The 16,273-nt window shown below is 39.1% G+C and overlaps 1 protein-coding gene across 2 annotated transcripts in view; it reads right to left on the reverse strand.

Annotated features, from left to right (window-relative positions):
• enpp1 (ectonucleotide pyrophosphatase/phosphodiesterase 1) overlaps window positions 1–13,980 on the reverse strand; it is a 39,185-nt gene extending 25,205 nt beyond the window's left edge. For both annotated transcript variants that reach the window (XR_004571526.1, XM_034240157.1), the window contains exons 1-6: window positions 13,687–13,980; window positions 8,921–8,993; window positions 4,377–4,443; window positions 2,758–2,855; window positions 2,602–2,681; window positions 1,495–1,614 (exon numbers count right to left, since the gene is read on the reverse strand). Coding sequence is in view for 1 of the 2 variants with exons in the window: in XM_034240157.1 (XP_034096048.1) it covers window positions 1,495–1,614; window positions 2,602–2,681; window positions 2,758–2,855; window positions 4,377–4,443; window positions 8,921–8,993; window positions 13,687–13,851 (603 nt within the window). In the remaining variant the exon portion in view is untranslated. The remainder of the gene's footprint in view (window positions 1–1,494; window positions 1,615–2,601; window positions 2,682–2,757; window positions 2,856–4,376; window positions 4,444–8,920; window positions 8,994–13,686) is intronic.
• Window positions 13,981–16,273: the final 2,293 nt, after the last annotated feature.

Here is a 16,273-nt window from a genome sequence, read left to right on the forward strand (position 1 = left end):
AACGCTCTGGGGGGTCCAACGGCTCCGTGTGTACGCCCTATACGATCATTTTCTGATAATGATGAGGCAATAGCCCCGCCTCTCCCCACCTCTGCTGCTCACCCCCGCGTCAAAGTAAACTGCACACTGAATTCAGATTATTTATCTTTATCTCGATATGGACATAAACGCGAGTGAAGTCTAATCTGACAGGACGGAGACACCTCTCAAACTACCTAAACTAGTTTTACTGTCGGCCGGGTCACTCATTACTGGATCAGCTGCTGCATGAGACAGACACTGGCGCTGTCCGAAGAGAGGGAGGAAAAAGAGAGGCTCCATGTATTTTATTATTATATTATATAGATTCGTTATTCATTTGTTTTAAAGCTCAATAAATAACAAAGAAGACCTTTGACCGGCACTTTTATAATTGTGTCCGGAAGATTTAAACTTTAATACACGTTGACTGGCGAAAAACTCTGCCCGGTTCCCTCGGCCCCCACCGCAGAGAATAAACAGAAGGGCAACCATGACAACCATGCTTCTTCGCTGCTTTTGTGGAGGAAGTTACAGCGCCACGTACAGGCTCCTGTATATGTACTGCAGCTTCTCCAGCGGTTGGAGCTAAACGGAGCTGTCTCGTTTGGACAGACACTATCCGGTGAATATTGCATGTGGACGGAAGCTTTTTTGCGATTGCGTTTGCGTTAATCCCATATGCGTTTAGCCGTTTTCGTCCTCGTGTGGCCGGGGCCTAAACTATATTAGACTCATTCATTAATATCAGTATATCACAGCAGCAGGGTTTAGTCCATTAGAGTGAAAGTGTAATCCCTCACAGCCCAGACGACTGATGGACATCTAACTGCATGTTCTTCATGTTAAATCAATACCTATTACACTGATGTGCAGCTGGAAATTCTGTTATAGTTGTGCAGCAGGCTTGTAAGCATGTTCTGGCCGATGCTCTAAAATGAGATTGGCTCATTACAATATTATTTATTCCAGGAGTCATCGATAATTTATTTCCCCTTCGCTCCTGGAAAGTGATACGGCTGCTGCATGGTGCATTTTCACGAGGAGCAGCCTGTCACACTGTTAAGGAATGAGATTTAAGAGACCTGCGTTTTCAACAGGAACCACAAACAAGCTCAACTCACATCCTTAAATAAGACGTCATCTCGTATCTCGTCAAGGAGCTCATTACAGGGGAAGCTGATTCTGAGCAAATTACAGGCTGTTCAGAACACAATGATTCATACTTCTCAAAAGACATGTGCTGATGCTAGAACTGTTTCTGAGTTTCCCAAAAGTCAGGGTGTGTTCACTTTCACATGTTACAGAACAGTGTCTGACTCAGACAATGTGAGAAGGAAATTACAAAAGCTCAGAGCTGTCCTGCACTCAAGGAAAACGAAATCTCCTCACATGGTTGTTTTTAGATCCCAGTCTTTACTGAAAAATGAATTTACACCTTTGTACAAAATATCATGGTTGCTGAGATTCACTTACTGGCTCTCCTTGGTACCATTTTGGGTTGAGTTTCTCGTCAGTTTTCAAGCTGAAGAAAGCATCTAGTTTCACATCGTACATCTTGTTGTCCACTATCCCATGGGACTCGGGATAAAGACCCTGCAGGTGAAACATACAGTCAGGGTGAGCTGTTTGGATGATGTGGCTGAAAGGGTTTTCATGACCTTTTATGGTTTTTCTTTCTAACTTAAATATTACTGGTCACCAAAGCAGTTTATTTTAATTACAGGGTCTGTAAATAAAAGAGGTGAAGGCCACTCTGTAAGCCGCTCTCCTGCTGTTGCTCCTCTCAACAAGCACATGTAAGACATTACGCCTCCATGGTAACTCTATACGTCTGTGAAGAGACACTGGCTCTCAAATTGCAGGAAAAGACCCATATTTTTGTTAAACTTTGGAACACCAACAGCAGTGATAGAAAGTAAGTTAGGAGATTTGCTTTGATGCATTTCTCAAAGGGAAACTTGTTGGAATTTCTTTGGTTCATATTTTCTTTACTATTGGTTTCCAAACAGTTTGACCCTTTACAAATAAACAGTGTTCACTCTGGATCTCTTATCTATGAGTTGTTAGTTTAACTACAAAACTTCTCTAAACTTCTCAGATGGTTTCGTTTAAATAATTGTTTAAGATTCAAGAATATAAAACTCATAACGTTTTTGAATGAGCTGGACCGTACAAAGACCTTTGGATATTAGAAATACAAAATATCAATCTAATAATGTAATATATAATCATATAAATTAAAAAAGGATATCTCTGATACTTAGCTTTGAGTACAATTAAACATGCTTCCGTTTTGGACAGAGATGGGATAAATAAATGTACTTTGGTATCCTATTTAAGTACAATTTTAGGGCACTTGTAATTAACTTGAGTATTTTGACGCTTCTATATTTGTGCTTTTACCCGAGTATGACATGTAGGACTCGGACTTGTATCAGCGTATTTCCTCACTGTAGTATTGTTGCTTTGTTTTTACTTCTTTCACCACTTGTTTGAATGTATTACTTTTATGAATTCTTCTACTACCACTGAAAAAACAATCTATCCAATAAATCAGCCTGTGGACCAGGAGGGACTCACAGTCACAATGCTGTAGTGGTTGGGGAAGGTCTTTGTGGGATAAACAGGCCTCATGTAGGGAGGTGTTGTCCCGCTGTTTCCTGCAACAGAAGGATTCAGTCACACAATGCAGAGTGAACCATGAAGCGCTGTGCACTCAACATGATGGTGACTTACGTAACTTGTTGATGACAGGAAGGTGGCTGCCGTGATCTTTCAGGTACTCTGCCCTGAACCCGTCCAAGGATACCAGGATGAGAGGAGGCCGGGAGAAGCTGTGTGGGAAGACAGAGAGGAAGTAAGATGCTAAATGGGTTTGTGAAGGGGAAATGGAATAATTACTCAGCAGGAGACAACTTTATCCTTTGGCAGCAGCAATGCTGTACAGTAGGTCTGTGTGGAGGGAGTACAATGAAGCTCTTTGACTGAGCAAGAGGAGAAAAAAGAGAGAAATCACAGAGTGAATAGCAGAACAGGAAGAGAAAGGTGACTCAAGAGTTGATAAATCAAAGACTAAACGACTTCTGTTGGTCTGTATCCTTTGTTCCTTTGTCAGAATCAGAATTCCTTTATTAGTCCCGCAGAGGGGACATTCGCATCGTTACAGCAGGAAAGAGCCACAGACAGCTTAACACCATTTTATTATTGGAATAAGTTACAGGTTATTCCGTCATTACTTGTGTTTAGTTTACAGATATTAAAGGGGCCTTACTACGCTGTTTTGGTTTTCCCTTTCCTGTAGTGGGTTATATAGGTTTTTGTGCATGTACATGGGCTGCAATGGCTATAATCCCTCCAGAGGGAGTTTCTCTCAAAAACAAGGAATAATTAATGGCATATATGAATAAATGTTGTAATAAAAATAAAGAAAATAAATTGGAGAAACTGAAGAAAAGAAAAACACAAAAAATGACATGGAAAAAATACGTAATTTAAAAATATAGATTATTAAACACTTAAATAATTGAATTTAAATTGAAAATTGAAAATGTAGTGATAAAATGATAATTTAATTGTTTTAAGTTTTAAGTTTTAATCAAAATCATTTTCTTTAACATTTACCATGACCACTTAAAAACATGGTCATGCAATCAGCTCTTACCAGAAGCGCTTCCTCCTTTCGTGTAAATTCTAAATCACACATTAAAATGAAAGTGTGGTTTGTCAACAGAAACAAACAAACCCAAGAGAATAAGGGACTCTCATTTAAAAAATACAGACAACATTAATTTGTTATTGAATTGAAGTTATTTCCAAAGCGAAAATAGCTTCATTTGGAGACACAGGTTTTTAATTTTCCATGCTCTGTCTGGGGTTACTCCCTTTCCAAAGCAGAAACACACACACATGTGACCACACACACTCATATACGCACACTAACACCACTCATCAACACACGCCTGATTACTCAAAGACATTAGTTCCTATAGAGACCGATACTTTTTTCCGCAAATTCAACACAATCATAAAAACCAAGAATGATGTGTTTGGGTTATTAACACATAAAAAAACTGTAACTGACAGTGACTGAAAAGCCTTTCTATCTTTCTGTGGCCACAGTTCATTTTCCACTACAGAACTGCCAACTGGGAACAATAAACTCCCTTCAGGAAAACTGTAGGAGTTACAGCTGAGAAACTTCATTCTCAGCACCAAAACATGCAGAAAGATATCGTAGAGAGGAGAGGAGGAGCCACTGTTACTCAAACTAGGCCATCTGAGACTTGAGGTTTTGTTTTCTATTGAATTCACATCAGTTCTCTCATTACAGCAACAGAACAAGAGTGTATCGTTACCCAGGGGGACACTTTGGCTCTTGGATGTCTCGTTCCAGGGGGGTGGACAGCCAGAACTCATTTTCAGCTGGAAAAGAGGAATGATGTCAGCAAAAGAAAGCATGTTTCAAAATGCATACAGTATATTATGTCCTACACAGTAAAATAAAACACTTATTCCAATAATCACCACACACCAATAATAAGAATATAGAACTACTGAATGATAGCTGCGCAAAGACACCCATTTTGGAAGCACCTGGAAACTAGTTTGACTTCTTAAATATATAGTTGTACCATTTAATATTCATGACTGAATATGGCAATATTATATAACAATCCTTTGCAAAGGAAAACAATCTCTTCATGAACAATGTTATTTTTCTACGGATGCTTAATGAAAGCTTTAGCGCAAGTTCAATAAGGAAGACCTAACACGAGTCACTTACACGTCACTCTATGGCACCCTTCCCCCCTCATTAAATACGAGGGCGTCACCCCTCAGCAGCCAATCGCTGCACATGCTAAATTCCTTAAATGCCTGCTCTTCCTCCCTGTCAGTTGTCATTGCAGATGATCACACGCAACCCGCCTCCACCCCTCTCGCCTCCTGTCTCCTTCAGGACAAAGCTAAACCTTCCTCCTTCAGTCCGGTCTCACCTACTCATCACCACCACCAGTGTCTAGACCCCGGGGATTTCATCGGAGCGGTTCTTTCCCTCCTGAATGATTATCCTGCAAACCGGGGCCTAATCGCCAAACACCATTACATTCTCCTGTTGTATTATCATGGCAATCATTTCATTCATATGACGTGTAAACAATAAATATGTAATTCTTACATCACGTCTCTCCGGTTTGAACTGTGCATGGCTTGTTCACAGTGTGTGTGAGGCTTACGTCTATTTTCTTAGTTAAAAAGCCGTTGTTATCGTATATATGTTTTTTTTACCCATAATGTGCTTCTGCATTAACTCCACATATTAGTGATGTGTGCAGGTCAAAACAAAACAACAACATTAGTGTGTTGTTCCTCTTTCAAGATAACCAACATCCCTTCATTCAATCATTTAATCAGTTTAATCTCATCCACCATGACACCATGCGTGGGTGTGGTTTAAGTCATTTGGAGAGACATTTAACCAACTGAAGCAAACAAGAAGAAGCTGTGAAAAATACTGTACACAGCATCCCCTTTTTAAACAGAGCACTGCCAAATGCATCAAGCAAATACAAAAACAGAGAAACTAAATAACCAACTTTAGCAGGAGATCTTGTCTACGTGAAGCATCCCGTCATGAGAAGATAATTGAGAAAAATCATTTTAGGACTTTTAATGTGAAATTGAATTGGATTAAGAAGCCATGTGAGCATAACCAGAGGAAGTGAAAGTGCAGAAATGCTGCATTATCATTCACATCTGCATGACATGACTGAAGATGGAAAGAAACGTAATGCCCTTTGTTCTTCTTTCAGTCTTTCCAAAGTTTTTGGGAGCTAGCGGAGAGCACCACTTTGTGAACCACATGAATATGTTGTATAAAGCACAAATGGAGAACAGCAGAGACTCAGATGTTGTGCTGGACAGGATATGTTCTCATGTACCATAGAACACATCTGGACTTTGTTGTCATGGAAACAAAACAGAGAGGAAACACTTTTTCCACAACTTTTTTTCATTCAATTAATGACCAAAATAAATGTATAACATTTGAGGTCATACATGCTCATGTAACGATAGATATTTCAGCCATAGACAATCTTACAACATTTAACAAGGGAACTCATGCAACCACAAAATGTACAGTTAAGTTTACAAAAAGATGTGATGACTACAGAGGAAAATGCTGAGCCTAAGAGTCCCATACATACAAGGCCGGAAGAAGTGTGTCTCATTTTGGTTTTGCAATACAATGTGATTTAAGTAACGTTAATCCTCAAGAGTTTGTCAAGCCCTTGTAAAACAAACCTAGGACAAATCTAACGTATCCTCTTTTGTTTACTCCAGAGCATTTGGAAACAATTGAACTTGCTGAAGGGCATTCCCACGGACATGGAGACTCTAAGCAGGAAACCTTTGGCCAACTCGTTCACTTTTCAGGCAACTGTCCTCCCGAAACAATCTGTCAAGTGTGCTGCTGCTGACTGGACACATGACAGAGGAGTCTTAGCACGTCGGTGAGAAAGCCTCCCCCCCCCCCCCCCCCCCCTCATGAGTCTCGAGGCCAGCGCTGTGGTTTGGACCGTGATGCTCTGTCTCAGAAGACAAGTTTCTGCGGTCTGTAATCTACGGGAAAACCCGGCTCTCAGCACTTCATACTACATCCCAGAAGAAGTGGAGTCCTGGGTTATTTTTATTTATTTTAATCTGTTTCCAAAGGCCTTACCAAGCAGCGTTACGGAAGATGTAAAGGATCCAACAAAGCTGCATGTTTATACACCAGAGACTGCTTTGGATATTGTAACTACGCAAGGAATACAACTTGAAGTGGTTACCTGTTACAAATACTTGGGTATCTGGCTTGATGACTGTCTCACTTTTAAACTTCATGTCAATAACCTGCTTAAAAAGCTGAGGGTTAGGCTAGGTTTCTTTTTCAGAAATAAGTCCTGTTTCTCGCTTGAGGCCAGGAAAAGGCTAGTCACTGTGACCTTTTTACCTGTGCTGGATTATGGTGATTTGTTATGAATGCACCTGCCAATTACCTGAGCAAGTTAGATGCTGCGTATCACAGTGCACTGAGATTTTTGACAAATTGTAAAGCACTTACGCATCACTGTACCCTGTATACCAAGGCGGTTTTGCCATCACTTACTGTACGGAGGCTCAGTCACTGGTACTTTTTCATTTACAAAGTCATGTTGGATAAACTACCATCTTATATCTGCTCCCTGATCTCTCTGCGAATTGAAAGTACTTATTGCCTGAGATCACATGCTGTGGTTTTATTAAATGTGCCAAGTGCTAGGTCTGTCTTAGGGAAGAAAGCTTTTAGATGTGCAGCTCCACTAACATGGAACAGTCTGCAAAAAGAATGGAAAATTACCAAGCTAGTACCACTACATGTTTTTAAAGCTCGGTTGGATGCTACAAAATCAGATGCTGTTGGTACCTGTACTTGTGGTTAAATATGTAAATTGTAATCCCTGTACATTTTTCTGTATGATGTCCTTTTGTTGTTCTGTTGTTTATGTTTTTATGTCTTCTTGTGGAACCTACTGCTGCAGGTCTCCCTTGAAAAAGAGATCATTGATCTCAATGGGATTTTACCTGGATAAATAAAGGTTTTGAATTGAATTGAATGTAAAAATTAAATAAAGTGAGTGCAAAGATGTATTCTTCCCATATGGCTTTCATGTAAACTGGGTGGGAAATATAAGTTAAAAGAAAATGCCACAGCAGAGAGAGCACCCCGCCCAGGGCTGGGGACCCACAGTCACCACGGCTGCCCTGAAATGGAAGAGGAGTGTTTTGGCACAGTGGTTTGCAACAAAGAGCATACTGACGCCTCTGCCCACGTCTAACCAGAGGGAATCTACAGCGTCAGAAAACATGCCAACCTCCAGTGCACATTCCTGTCTCACTTAAATGTGTGTTTACGACGTGTTGGATCGCACCACCCTGACAGACACATATCCTTCTCTGTCTGTATCTGACTGGTGCGTAACCTGAGCCTTAGAGTTTCTGAGGAGCCAACAGTGCTTCAAAATATAGCTTGAGATGGTTATTTCTGTCTGTTTGCAGCCAACGTATCTTCATCCCGTCTCTGCGTTGTACAGCCCATAGTTCACAGTAAGCTCATTCAGAAAATACAATATGACATCAGGGATATTTACATGAGAGTGAAAGTATAGCAGATCTGACATTTTGGTCTGAAATCGAGTAGCATTTTTAAAAAAAGGCATACATTGGCATTGGTTCAACTGTGCGTTTCCCATTTCCTCGAAAAAGTGCACATATTTTCAAAATCAAAAACCATATTTGTAGCTTTTAGTGACCGTTTCCTATTATGTTGATGTCATTTGCTTTTGTCTTGAAAAAAAAAGATTATCCCAATGGAAAAGTGTATTTTAGTGTCCCCCTGATCAGATCCAGTTTCATCCCTTCCGGAAATTCCTTCTCTGTCTGTGGCAAATACAACCACAACAACAGACTTTTAAAAACACAGAGCTCCACAATAGTATCCAAAACAACTGGGGATTAAACACAACTACATGTAAGTTACTCAATGCCTTCAAAATGATACAGGGGACATTCATTTAGAGAACTTGACTTCAAAACATAGTGTCTTAATGTGATAATTTCCTTTAAAATGTAGAAGGTGCAATGTTTTTTTCTTGTTTTGTTGAAGTAAAGAATAGCTCTCTTTATGATGAGTATTTCCAACCAAACATATTTTTGTGTGTCCTTGAGATCCAAAAAAAAGGTGAATTGTTTCTTAACTTGTAAGCACATTTGCTTAACCATTCCATGTTTATGGAAACCTCGATGGCTTGCAGTTCCTCAACTTAGCTTTTGCTGAAACCGCATTCAACAACACGGAGAAATGGTCATCATCGCCTACCTTTGGCATCACTGCTCTTCCTCAGAGACAACGCCACGGCCAGGATGACCACCAGTAAGCACAGCAGCAGAACCTTAAATACAGAGAACAAATGTCAGGATGTTTGTTGACCTTACTGAAGATTACAGGTCATAAATCACATGACAACAAACATGGCGGAGGATGTTTAGATTGACCTCCTCTTGGTTTTGGTGAGTGGAAGGTAAAAGAGGTAAAAAACAACAAATTCAAACACTCTGTATTGAATAATGATCAACAATATTTTTCAAATTATTAGCTATTTTACAGCGATGACTGACCACCATTTTACCTGATGGCTTTTGGCTCAAATAAACTCAATGTAGGTGAAAACAACACATTATTATGAATAATACTGTGGCTAGAATTGCCCTGGTTAAAAGCTTCTGGAATCGTAGACACGCTCTAGTATGGCTGCTCAATTAAACGTATTTTAAATCGCGATTACGATTATGGCTTGCAACGATTACGAAAACAACGTAATCGAAATAAAACGACATTTTTTAAAATTATTAATATTATTATTTTTATTTATTTTTTCCAGTTGAATTATACGTAGAGTTCAGGGTAATCAACTGTTAAAAACATACTGTTACATTTTTTTTTTCCAATAAATGGATGTTTTCAAAGTCAATGAATAATCGCATTTAATAATCGCAATTACAATTATTGACCCAAATAATCGAGATTATGATTTTTGCCATAATCGAGCAGCCCTACGCTCTAGTGTCAGCTACATGCCTTGTGACCATAATATAAAACACACTTTAACCATCTTCTGGCCCCGTGAGGGAAGCCATAAATCAGGACGTTGTGAAGAATTATAAACAAAAACAGAGAGTGATTTGTTATCCACGCTAGCAGTGTTGGCTCTAGAAATGGAAGTTGCTTGTTGGGTCCACCACTGTCTGTGGTCCTGACTGAAATATCTCAACACATGTTGCACAGACTGCTATGAAATGTGTGTACTGACACTCATTTTCTCCATAGGATGACTCCTGCTGACCCTCCTCTCGTGACACAATGAGCCAGACAATTTGGATTCTACGCTAAATGTGTAAACAACTATTGGACAGATTGCCATGGGATTTATGCGAGATATTATTGTGTCTTTGTGCTAGATTTTTATCTTTTTTAGAAAAATGTTTTTGTCCTCGAGATCCATCATCAAGTCATATTTCATTTTCTTTTTGACAAAATACCAAAAAGCTAATGTGATTCCAATCATTGTATTGCTAAGCATCCCCATGTTAGCATTGGCATTATGAGCAGCTTAGCATGCTGACATTAGCATTTAGCTCAAAGCACCACTGAAGCTGTAAACCTTTAGTCTTATCTTTAGTTTATTTGTCCAGTCTTTGACTCATTTATAGCTGTATTAGTTTTTCTTTGAGGTTCTTCAATCTTTATACAAAATGGGATAAAGGTCTTGCAGTGCTGAGGAAGGTGGGCTTATTTATTTATTTAACCCTGCCCAGTGTAACTCTATCATCTCCGCCCTCCCTCATACACCATCTCCAACTGTCCAAATGTTGGTCTTGGCCGTCTGTAATTGAAAACTCAAAAGGAGGGTGTAGGCAAAGCTGCTTTTGTGTCAGCTGCTCGGCTCATATCTGCCCAGAGTTGGATAGGGAGAGGCGTTTGTAATAAGAGGGGCATTTCAAAGTAGTGTAAACCGGTTTATTAAGATAGTAGATTTAGATAGTTGGTAATTACACCAGTCTTATCAACGCTGCTTATTTTGAAGCCCCTGCAACACCCCCGACACGCCTGTTGTGAGTGTTGTGTAATTAGTGTCTAAAAGCAAGTTTTTAACAGAAGTATCCTGCCAGTTGTAAACATCTCTTTAATCCTGTACTGTAAATCAGTGGATTAAATGATTTGGCTTGTGTTGTGATATCTTAAAATGTCAATATAAAAAAATAACAACATTTCCTTGGTCTGAGTCTTTATCCCTTTAACCATCTAGTGACCTCTCAGATTGATCTAGGGGCCGGACAGCTGGGGGCTACTCTCAGAACAATACATGTTGCTGCGTCACATGACATTGCCCTTCTCTCATCTCACTCTTCACAAAGCTAAGAACTTACTTGGCAAAAAAAACGATTGCATTATTTATTTTCTTAGAGAACCTTTTCTCACGGTAGTAATAACATGTTAATCTTATCTAATTGTATTTCAATGTCACAGGGATCATTCAAGTCAAGTGTTTTTAAGTGTATTTATCTTTTCTGTCCTTATCTTATCACCTCTGTCGAAATATATCTGTTTTCACTTGAAAAGCGTTTAAAAATGTGAAGGGGGGGAATATAAATCCCCTTATTTCTAAAGCAGCCAAACTTGATCTGTTCTGTTTTAAACTGAAATAAAGCTATAATAAAAAACATACATGGAAGAGAAGCTCAATTGTAGGACAAAGGTTTAAATTTAAAACCAATATGTGCACTATGTGTAAAACCCTCTAAATCAACACTACATAATACTTTTTCATGCTGCACTCATGCCCTTTAATTGAATCATTCTTAAAGCTGTAGTAGTGCGTAGTAAAAGCAGGATTGGGGGAATCATCACCCATGAGTAATCCATTTTGTGTCATTCACACACACAAGCATTCCTAGACGGGTATGAAAATATGCTGCCATGTCTGGTGTGCACTTGTTTTCTCCAGCTATAGGTGAATGGAGTGGGAGAAAGAGAAGGAACCTGGATTAGACGTGGTCTCTGTGGGCTGTAAAAGTAAACAGTCTGTCTGGTGGAAACAAACTTGGCTGACACAGAAATACACAACTACCCTCACTTTTGTCTACCCAGTAAAATACCTGAAAATACTTTTGGAGTCAAAATCAAACTGCAAAAAGTCCACATTAGGACACAAGTTTAAAAAATGTCCCTTTAAGTCTGAAAACTAATTTGAAATGCTCATATCAAGATGTTGCAATCATCCTGCAACAAGACCTTAAATGGCACTTCAGTGTAACTATATCACAATTACCCACAGCTGTACAGAGGCGGATGTATGACAGGACGGAGTATATTATTGTCTAAACTCAGCCACATGTGTATTTAATTAAACCAGGCAGACGGCAGCTAAAAACACTGTGGGTTTAGTTGCTTTGCTAGTAAAATGTTTCAAAGGTGTGTTTACTGTCAGATGATTATTGACTGTAGGTTATATTTCAGTGATGAGGTAGATTATAAAGCAGCATACAGCAATAAACTTCAAATATGGCCTTTTTATATTAAAGTATGTTATTATTTTAGCGTAAAAGCATTTTGTTTCCAGACCAAAGCTACATAAAGGCAGTATCTTAAACATAAAGTTACGTTAGTCTTTGCAATTCCTTCAATTATGGTTTAGTCTTCAAGTAAATCCCCAAATGTATTCCAGATTTAGTTTCTCTGTAGAATTTGTGTGGTTTGTCTCAATGCCTTAAGGAGCTGTGGACGATAAAGGCTGCTGTTGTTTCTGAGGCTTTTCCTCTCTGACAAGAATACAATTATTGGTAAGACAAACAAAATAGTCAGACTAATGTCCAAGCAGATTCCATTCTTGGTTATAAGATATATAAAGATTTGACTTTCAGCTGATTTTAATATAAAAGCAGCAGTTTCAGTGTATCGGTATAGCAGTTTCTTGATCTTGGATGATATCAAATTGAATATTTTGAGGGTTTTGAACTGATGCTTGCACAAAAAGCGGTTTGAGACTAAAGCCTTGTGCTCTAAAATATGGAAAGCCATTTTTCATTGTGTTGGCCTTTTATAAACTAAACGATAAAGCAATAAATCAATAGATTAGTTGACCATTCAAATAATTATTATACATCCAGACTATCTGTAAAAGCTCCTTGCATTCCTTTCTCTAACTTACAGTAATTGATTTATTTTCTCTTTTGGATCACAATCAGCCCTATGGACTTTAACGTCTGGTCCTGCTCAATAGCCAACTCTCCACCTGCAGAGATTTTCCTGGTCACTGTCCTTTTGCACTGAAGTGTAAACATTTACACATTCGTACTGGCAGCACTGACAAGTCTTGTCTGTTTGACAGCTGTGGATTAATGACACAGAGTAAACAATGTGAATATAGACCTAACGTCTGTGTGTTTTAATTTCCTCTGAATTATTGACTTTACCTTGTGATTAAATCAGATACAGTCACTTTAGTTGCAACTGACTTTCATTATCAATTCATCTGCTCCTTACATGTATCATTCATTGATAAATCACTTGGTCTGTTAAATGTCAAAGAGTTATGGAAAAGCCTCCCATCAAGACCACAGTGAGGTCTTCAAACGACTTATTTTGTCTGACCAAAAGTCCAAAACCCAAAGTATGCCATTTACATTCTAATATCCCAAGAAAAGCATACATTTCTCAAATTTGAGAAGCTGGAAACATAAATACGTTTGGAACTTTAGCGTATCATTCCAGAAGTTACTACAGTCAGTTACTATGAACACATAGCCTGGGACACAATTACATTTTATAGACAGCTTTTTGGGACCTAAAGTACCTATATTGAGCCATATGAAACAGTAGATTACATTCAAAGTGTAATAAGTAGCACAAAGATGCACTGTACTATTGTAGAAATAAAAAAGGTTTCAATGTTATTTTAAGCACTTTTTGAAAAGAGTGTGAAAGTAAATCAAATTTGCATTCAGTTATTGTTTGAAGTGTAGAGTACGAGAAGAGTAAGTCAGACATGGAAGTAGGCAGGTAGGTATTAACTCTTTTGAACGTACCCCAGTAATAACTTTACAGTGGTAATTCCTCTCCCTTCTCCGTTCATTGTTTCTCCCTTGACTCTCCAGCTCTGGTGCCCCAGTCAAAGAGACAGCATGCTCGGCGAAGCGGTCCTCTCTTTTGGTTACCTCCATGCTGCTGATCGCGCAAACTGCAGTGTACATGGCGGACAGAGCTTCACCCTGGTGGAGGAGGTAATGCTGCTGTTTTGTGGGATATGACCCCTCTCTCCTGAAGTGGAGCACGAGCACCGCCTTGTTTCTTGACGTCTGCCAAGTTTACAAAGCAGCATGTGATTGATCTTAAGAGAGGGTTGGAGGCTGTGGTTCTGATTAAAGGAATCAGGGCTGACCACAGCAGACGGTTGTTTTGGCTCAAGTGTCATTTTCCAGCGAGGTCCGTTCACTGGTAAAGCTGATAAATACATTTGAAGCCTTTTTATATAAGCTGTCCACCATGTCAATAAGTTTCTCTTTTTGTAGTGTATTGGTCTATTGTAGAGGTTTTTCATTGCCAGCTAAAATATTGCCTACGGCAGCAAATTGGTCAGAACCTGTCCTGGTGTCATCCCCACAGCACCCCCCATTTGAAACATGTCTCCACGGCTATGCTGATGCCTGGCAGCTTCTAGAAAATAACTGTTATAAATGCAAAAACATAGATAAACTCATTAAAGATATATAGGTTTATATACGCTACTCAAATTTCACGTCTAATTTCTTAGCAGCGGCTGAGTCAAACAGCTGTTGAGGAACTCCTTTAAAAACGTCCTGTGAAATGAATGAGCGCTGCTGCCGCCATCTTGTGGCAGAAACGGAGCGTTGTGCTACCATTACAGTTTGACAGTTTGTCAAGAAAATACGAATAAAACCCAATCTGAGATAGCTCTGATGTTTACATTTTAACTGTTGGAATTTACAGAATTAACCATATAAGTCTTCAACAGAGAATGTTCACAGTAATAAGCGTTTTGGCTGGTTTCACAGTGACAGTTAATTTATATGTAACAAATGCTAGGGCTAAAGTTGAAGCCAGTTTAGCTCAACGTGGTATCTATCTTCTTATCAAACTATGTGACAAAAAGGTTAAAAGGTTTTCTCCTAAGTGCCTGTCCAATTTTAAATCAGTCTTAGTATAAAACAGTTATAAAACATGACCACTGACAGGCGAGCACATATGCTGGGGAACAGAAACTCTGCTTGCCACCTTTTCTTTTGTTGGCCTGACCAACTTTCCCCAGAACCCAAAACATTTAGGAAATGTTATCAACAATGCTATATAACTACCACATAATAACATTCTAAACCGTCTCTTATTGTATTGAATATCGTGCTTTTTACTTCACTACATGTAATGGTAGCTGTGGTGGCTCCTTACTATTTTGCACTAGTCATACTCTGAAGAATAAGATTAATACAAAAATATTAGGTATGAACACGTTATCACTAATAATTCAGAACTATACATGTGATTCTGTAACTGGTCATCTTTCGTCTAGCACTACTTTTTTGATGTTACTTTTGTGATTTTGCTATGATTTTTGAGTAGGCCTAATGGAACTTCACTTGTAATAGAGCATTTAAGTATTGTATCTGAATACTTATATTTTGTATGTATCCATTCAATCATCTGCATCAATCAGAAAAAATGCATTATTGTAAAAGATAGCCTACCGGTTAATTCACACATTTAAAATCTGTTCATTTGGTAGTGATAAAAGTAGTATAAAAGTATACTGTCTAAAAGCCTCCACAAGATGGTGCTGCAACACCTTTAAAGTAACACTAGAGTTCCTTCCCTGTAGTAGAAATCATTATATAACACTTCTCCTGATCCCTGACAGCTTTAACACAGACATATTTCAGGTCTGTGAGGTCCAGGTCCCCTTTGGATGCAGTTGTGTCATGTAGTGTGATAATGGAGATCACATGTGGCTGGAGCTCCTGACCTCTGACCTCTGCTCTGCACTCATAAACAGCCGAGGGTGTGTGTGTGTGTGTGTGTGTGTGTGTCTGTGTGTGTATGTATACCATACTGTCTCTGTTTGTGTGCGTGCCTGGATATGAAAATAAACCTGGTTTCGTGTTTCAATCATCAAGGATTTGTGCATGTCTGTGCGTGTGTTTTCGTGTCTGGTTGTGGATGCAGTGACTGCGGGACACAGTGCATGTGTGTGTATTTGTGTGTGTGTGTCCTGCTCAGTGAACTGCATATCTCTCAGCAGAGTGTCTCCCTACAGCTGTTCCCAACCCAGCTGGACTTCACAATATGACCTTTATTGGTGACCTTACACATGTAGCACTTACTGTCCTCCTGACTTCTTAAAGTCTTCTTGGGAAACACGAGTGTGTCACTAATCCATGGCCTGGAAACATTGCCAAATGCACCAAAAGCATGTTGAGCTTCAAAATCATAAATATTTCAGACCTAGAGAAGTTAACATTAAAATGTAGTCAAAATCCTGACACAGAATAAAAAATCAATTTTCATGTTTTCAGGTTTTTTAGTTTCCAAGTCAAATCAACATACAGCTGTATTTGCCTTGACCTCTGGTTGCCCCAACACATTTTCCCCTTAAGGAACCGT

This window comes from Gymnodraco acuticeps, unplaced genomic scaffold (genome assembly GCF_902827175.1).
Source record: "Gymnodraco acuticeps unplaced genomic scaffold, fGymAcu1.1, whole genome shotgun sequence".
In the NCBI taxonomy this organism is placed as follows: Eukaryota; Metazoa; Chordata; class Actinopteri; order Perciformes; family Bathydraconidae; genus Gymnodraco; species Gymnodraco acuticeps.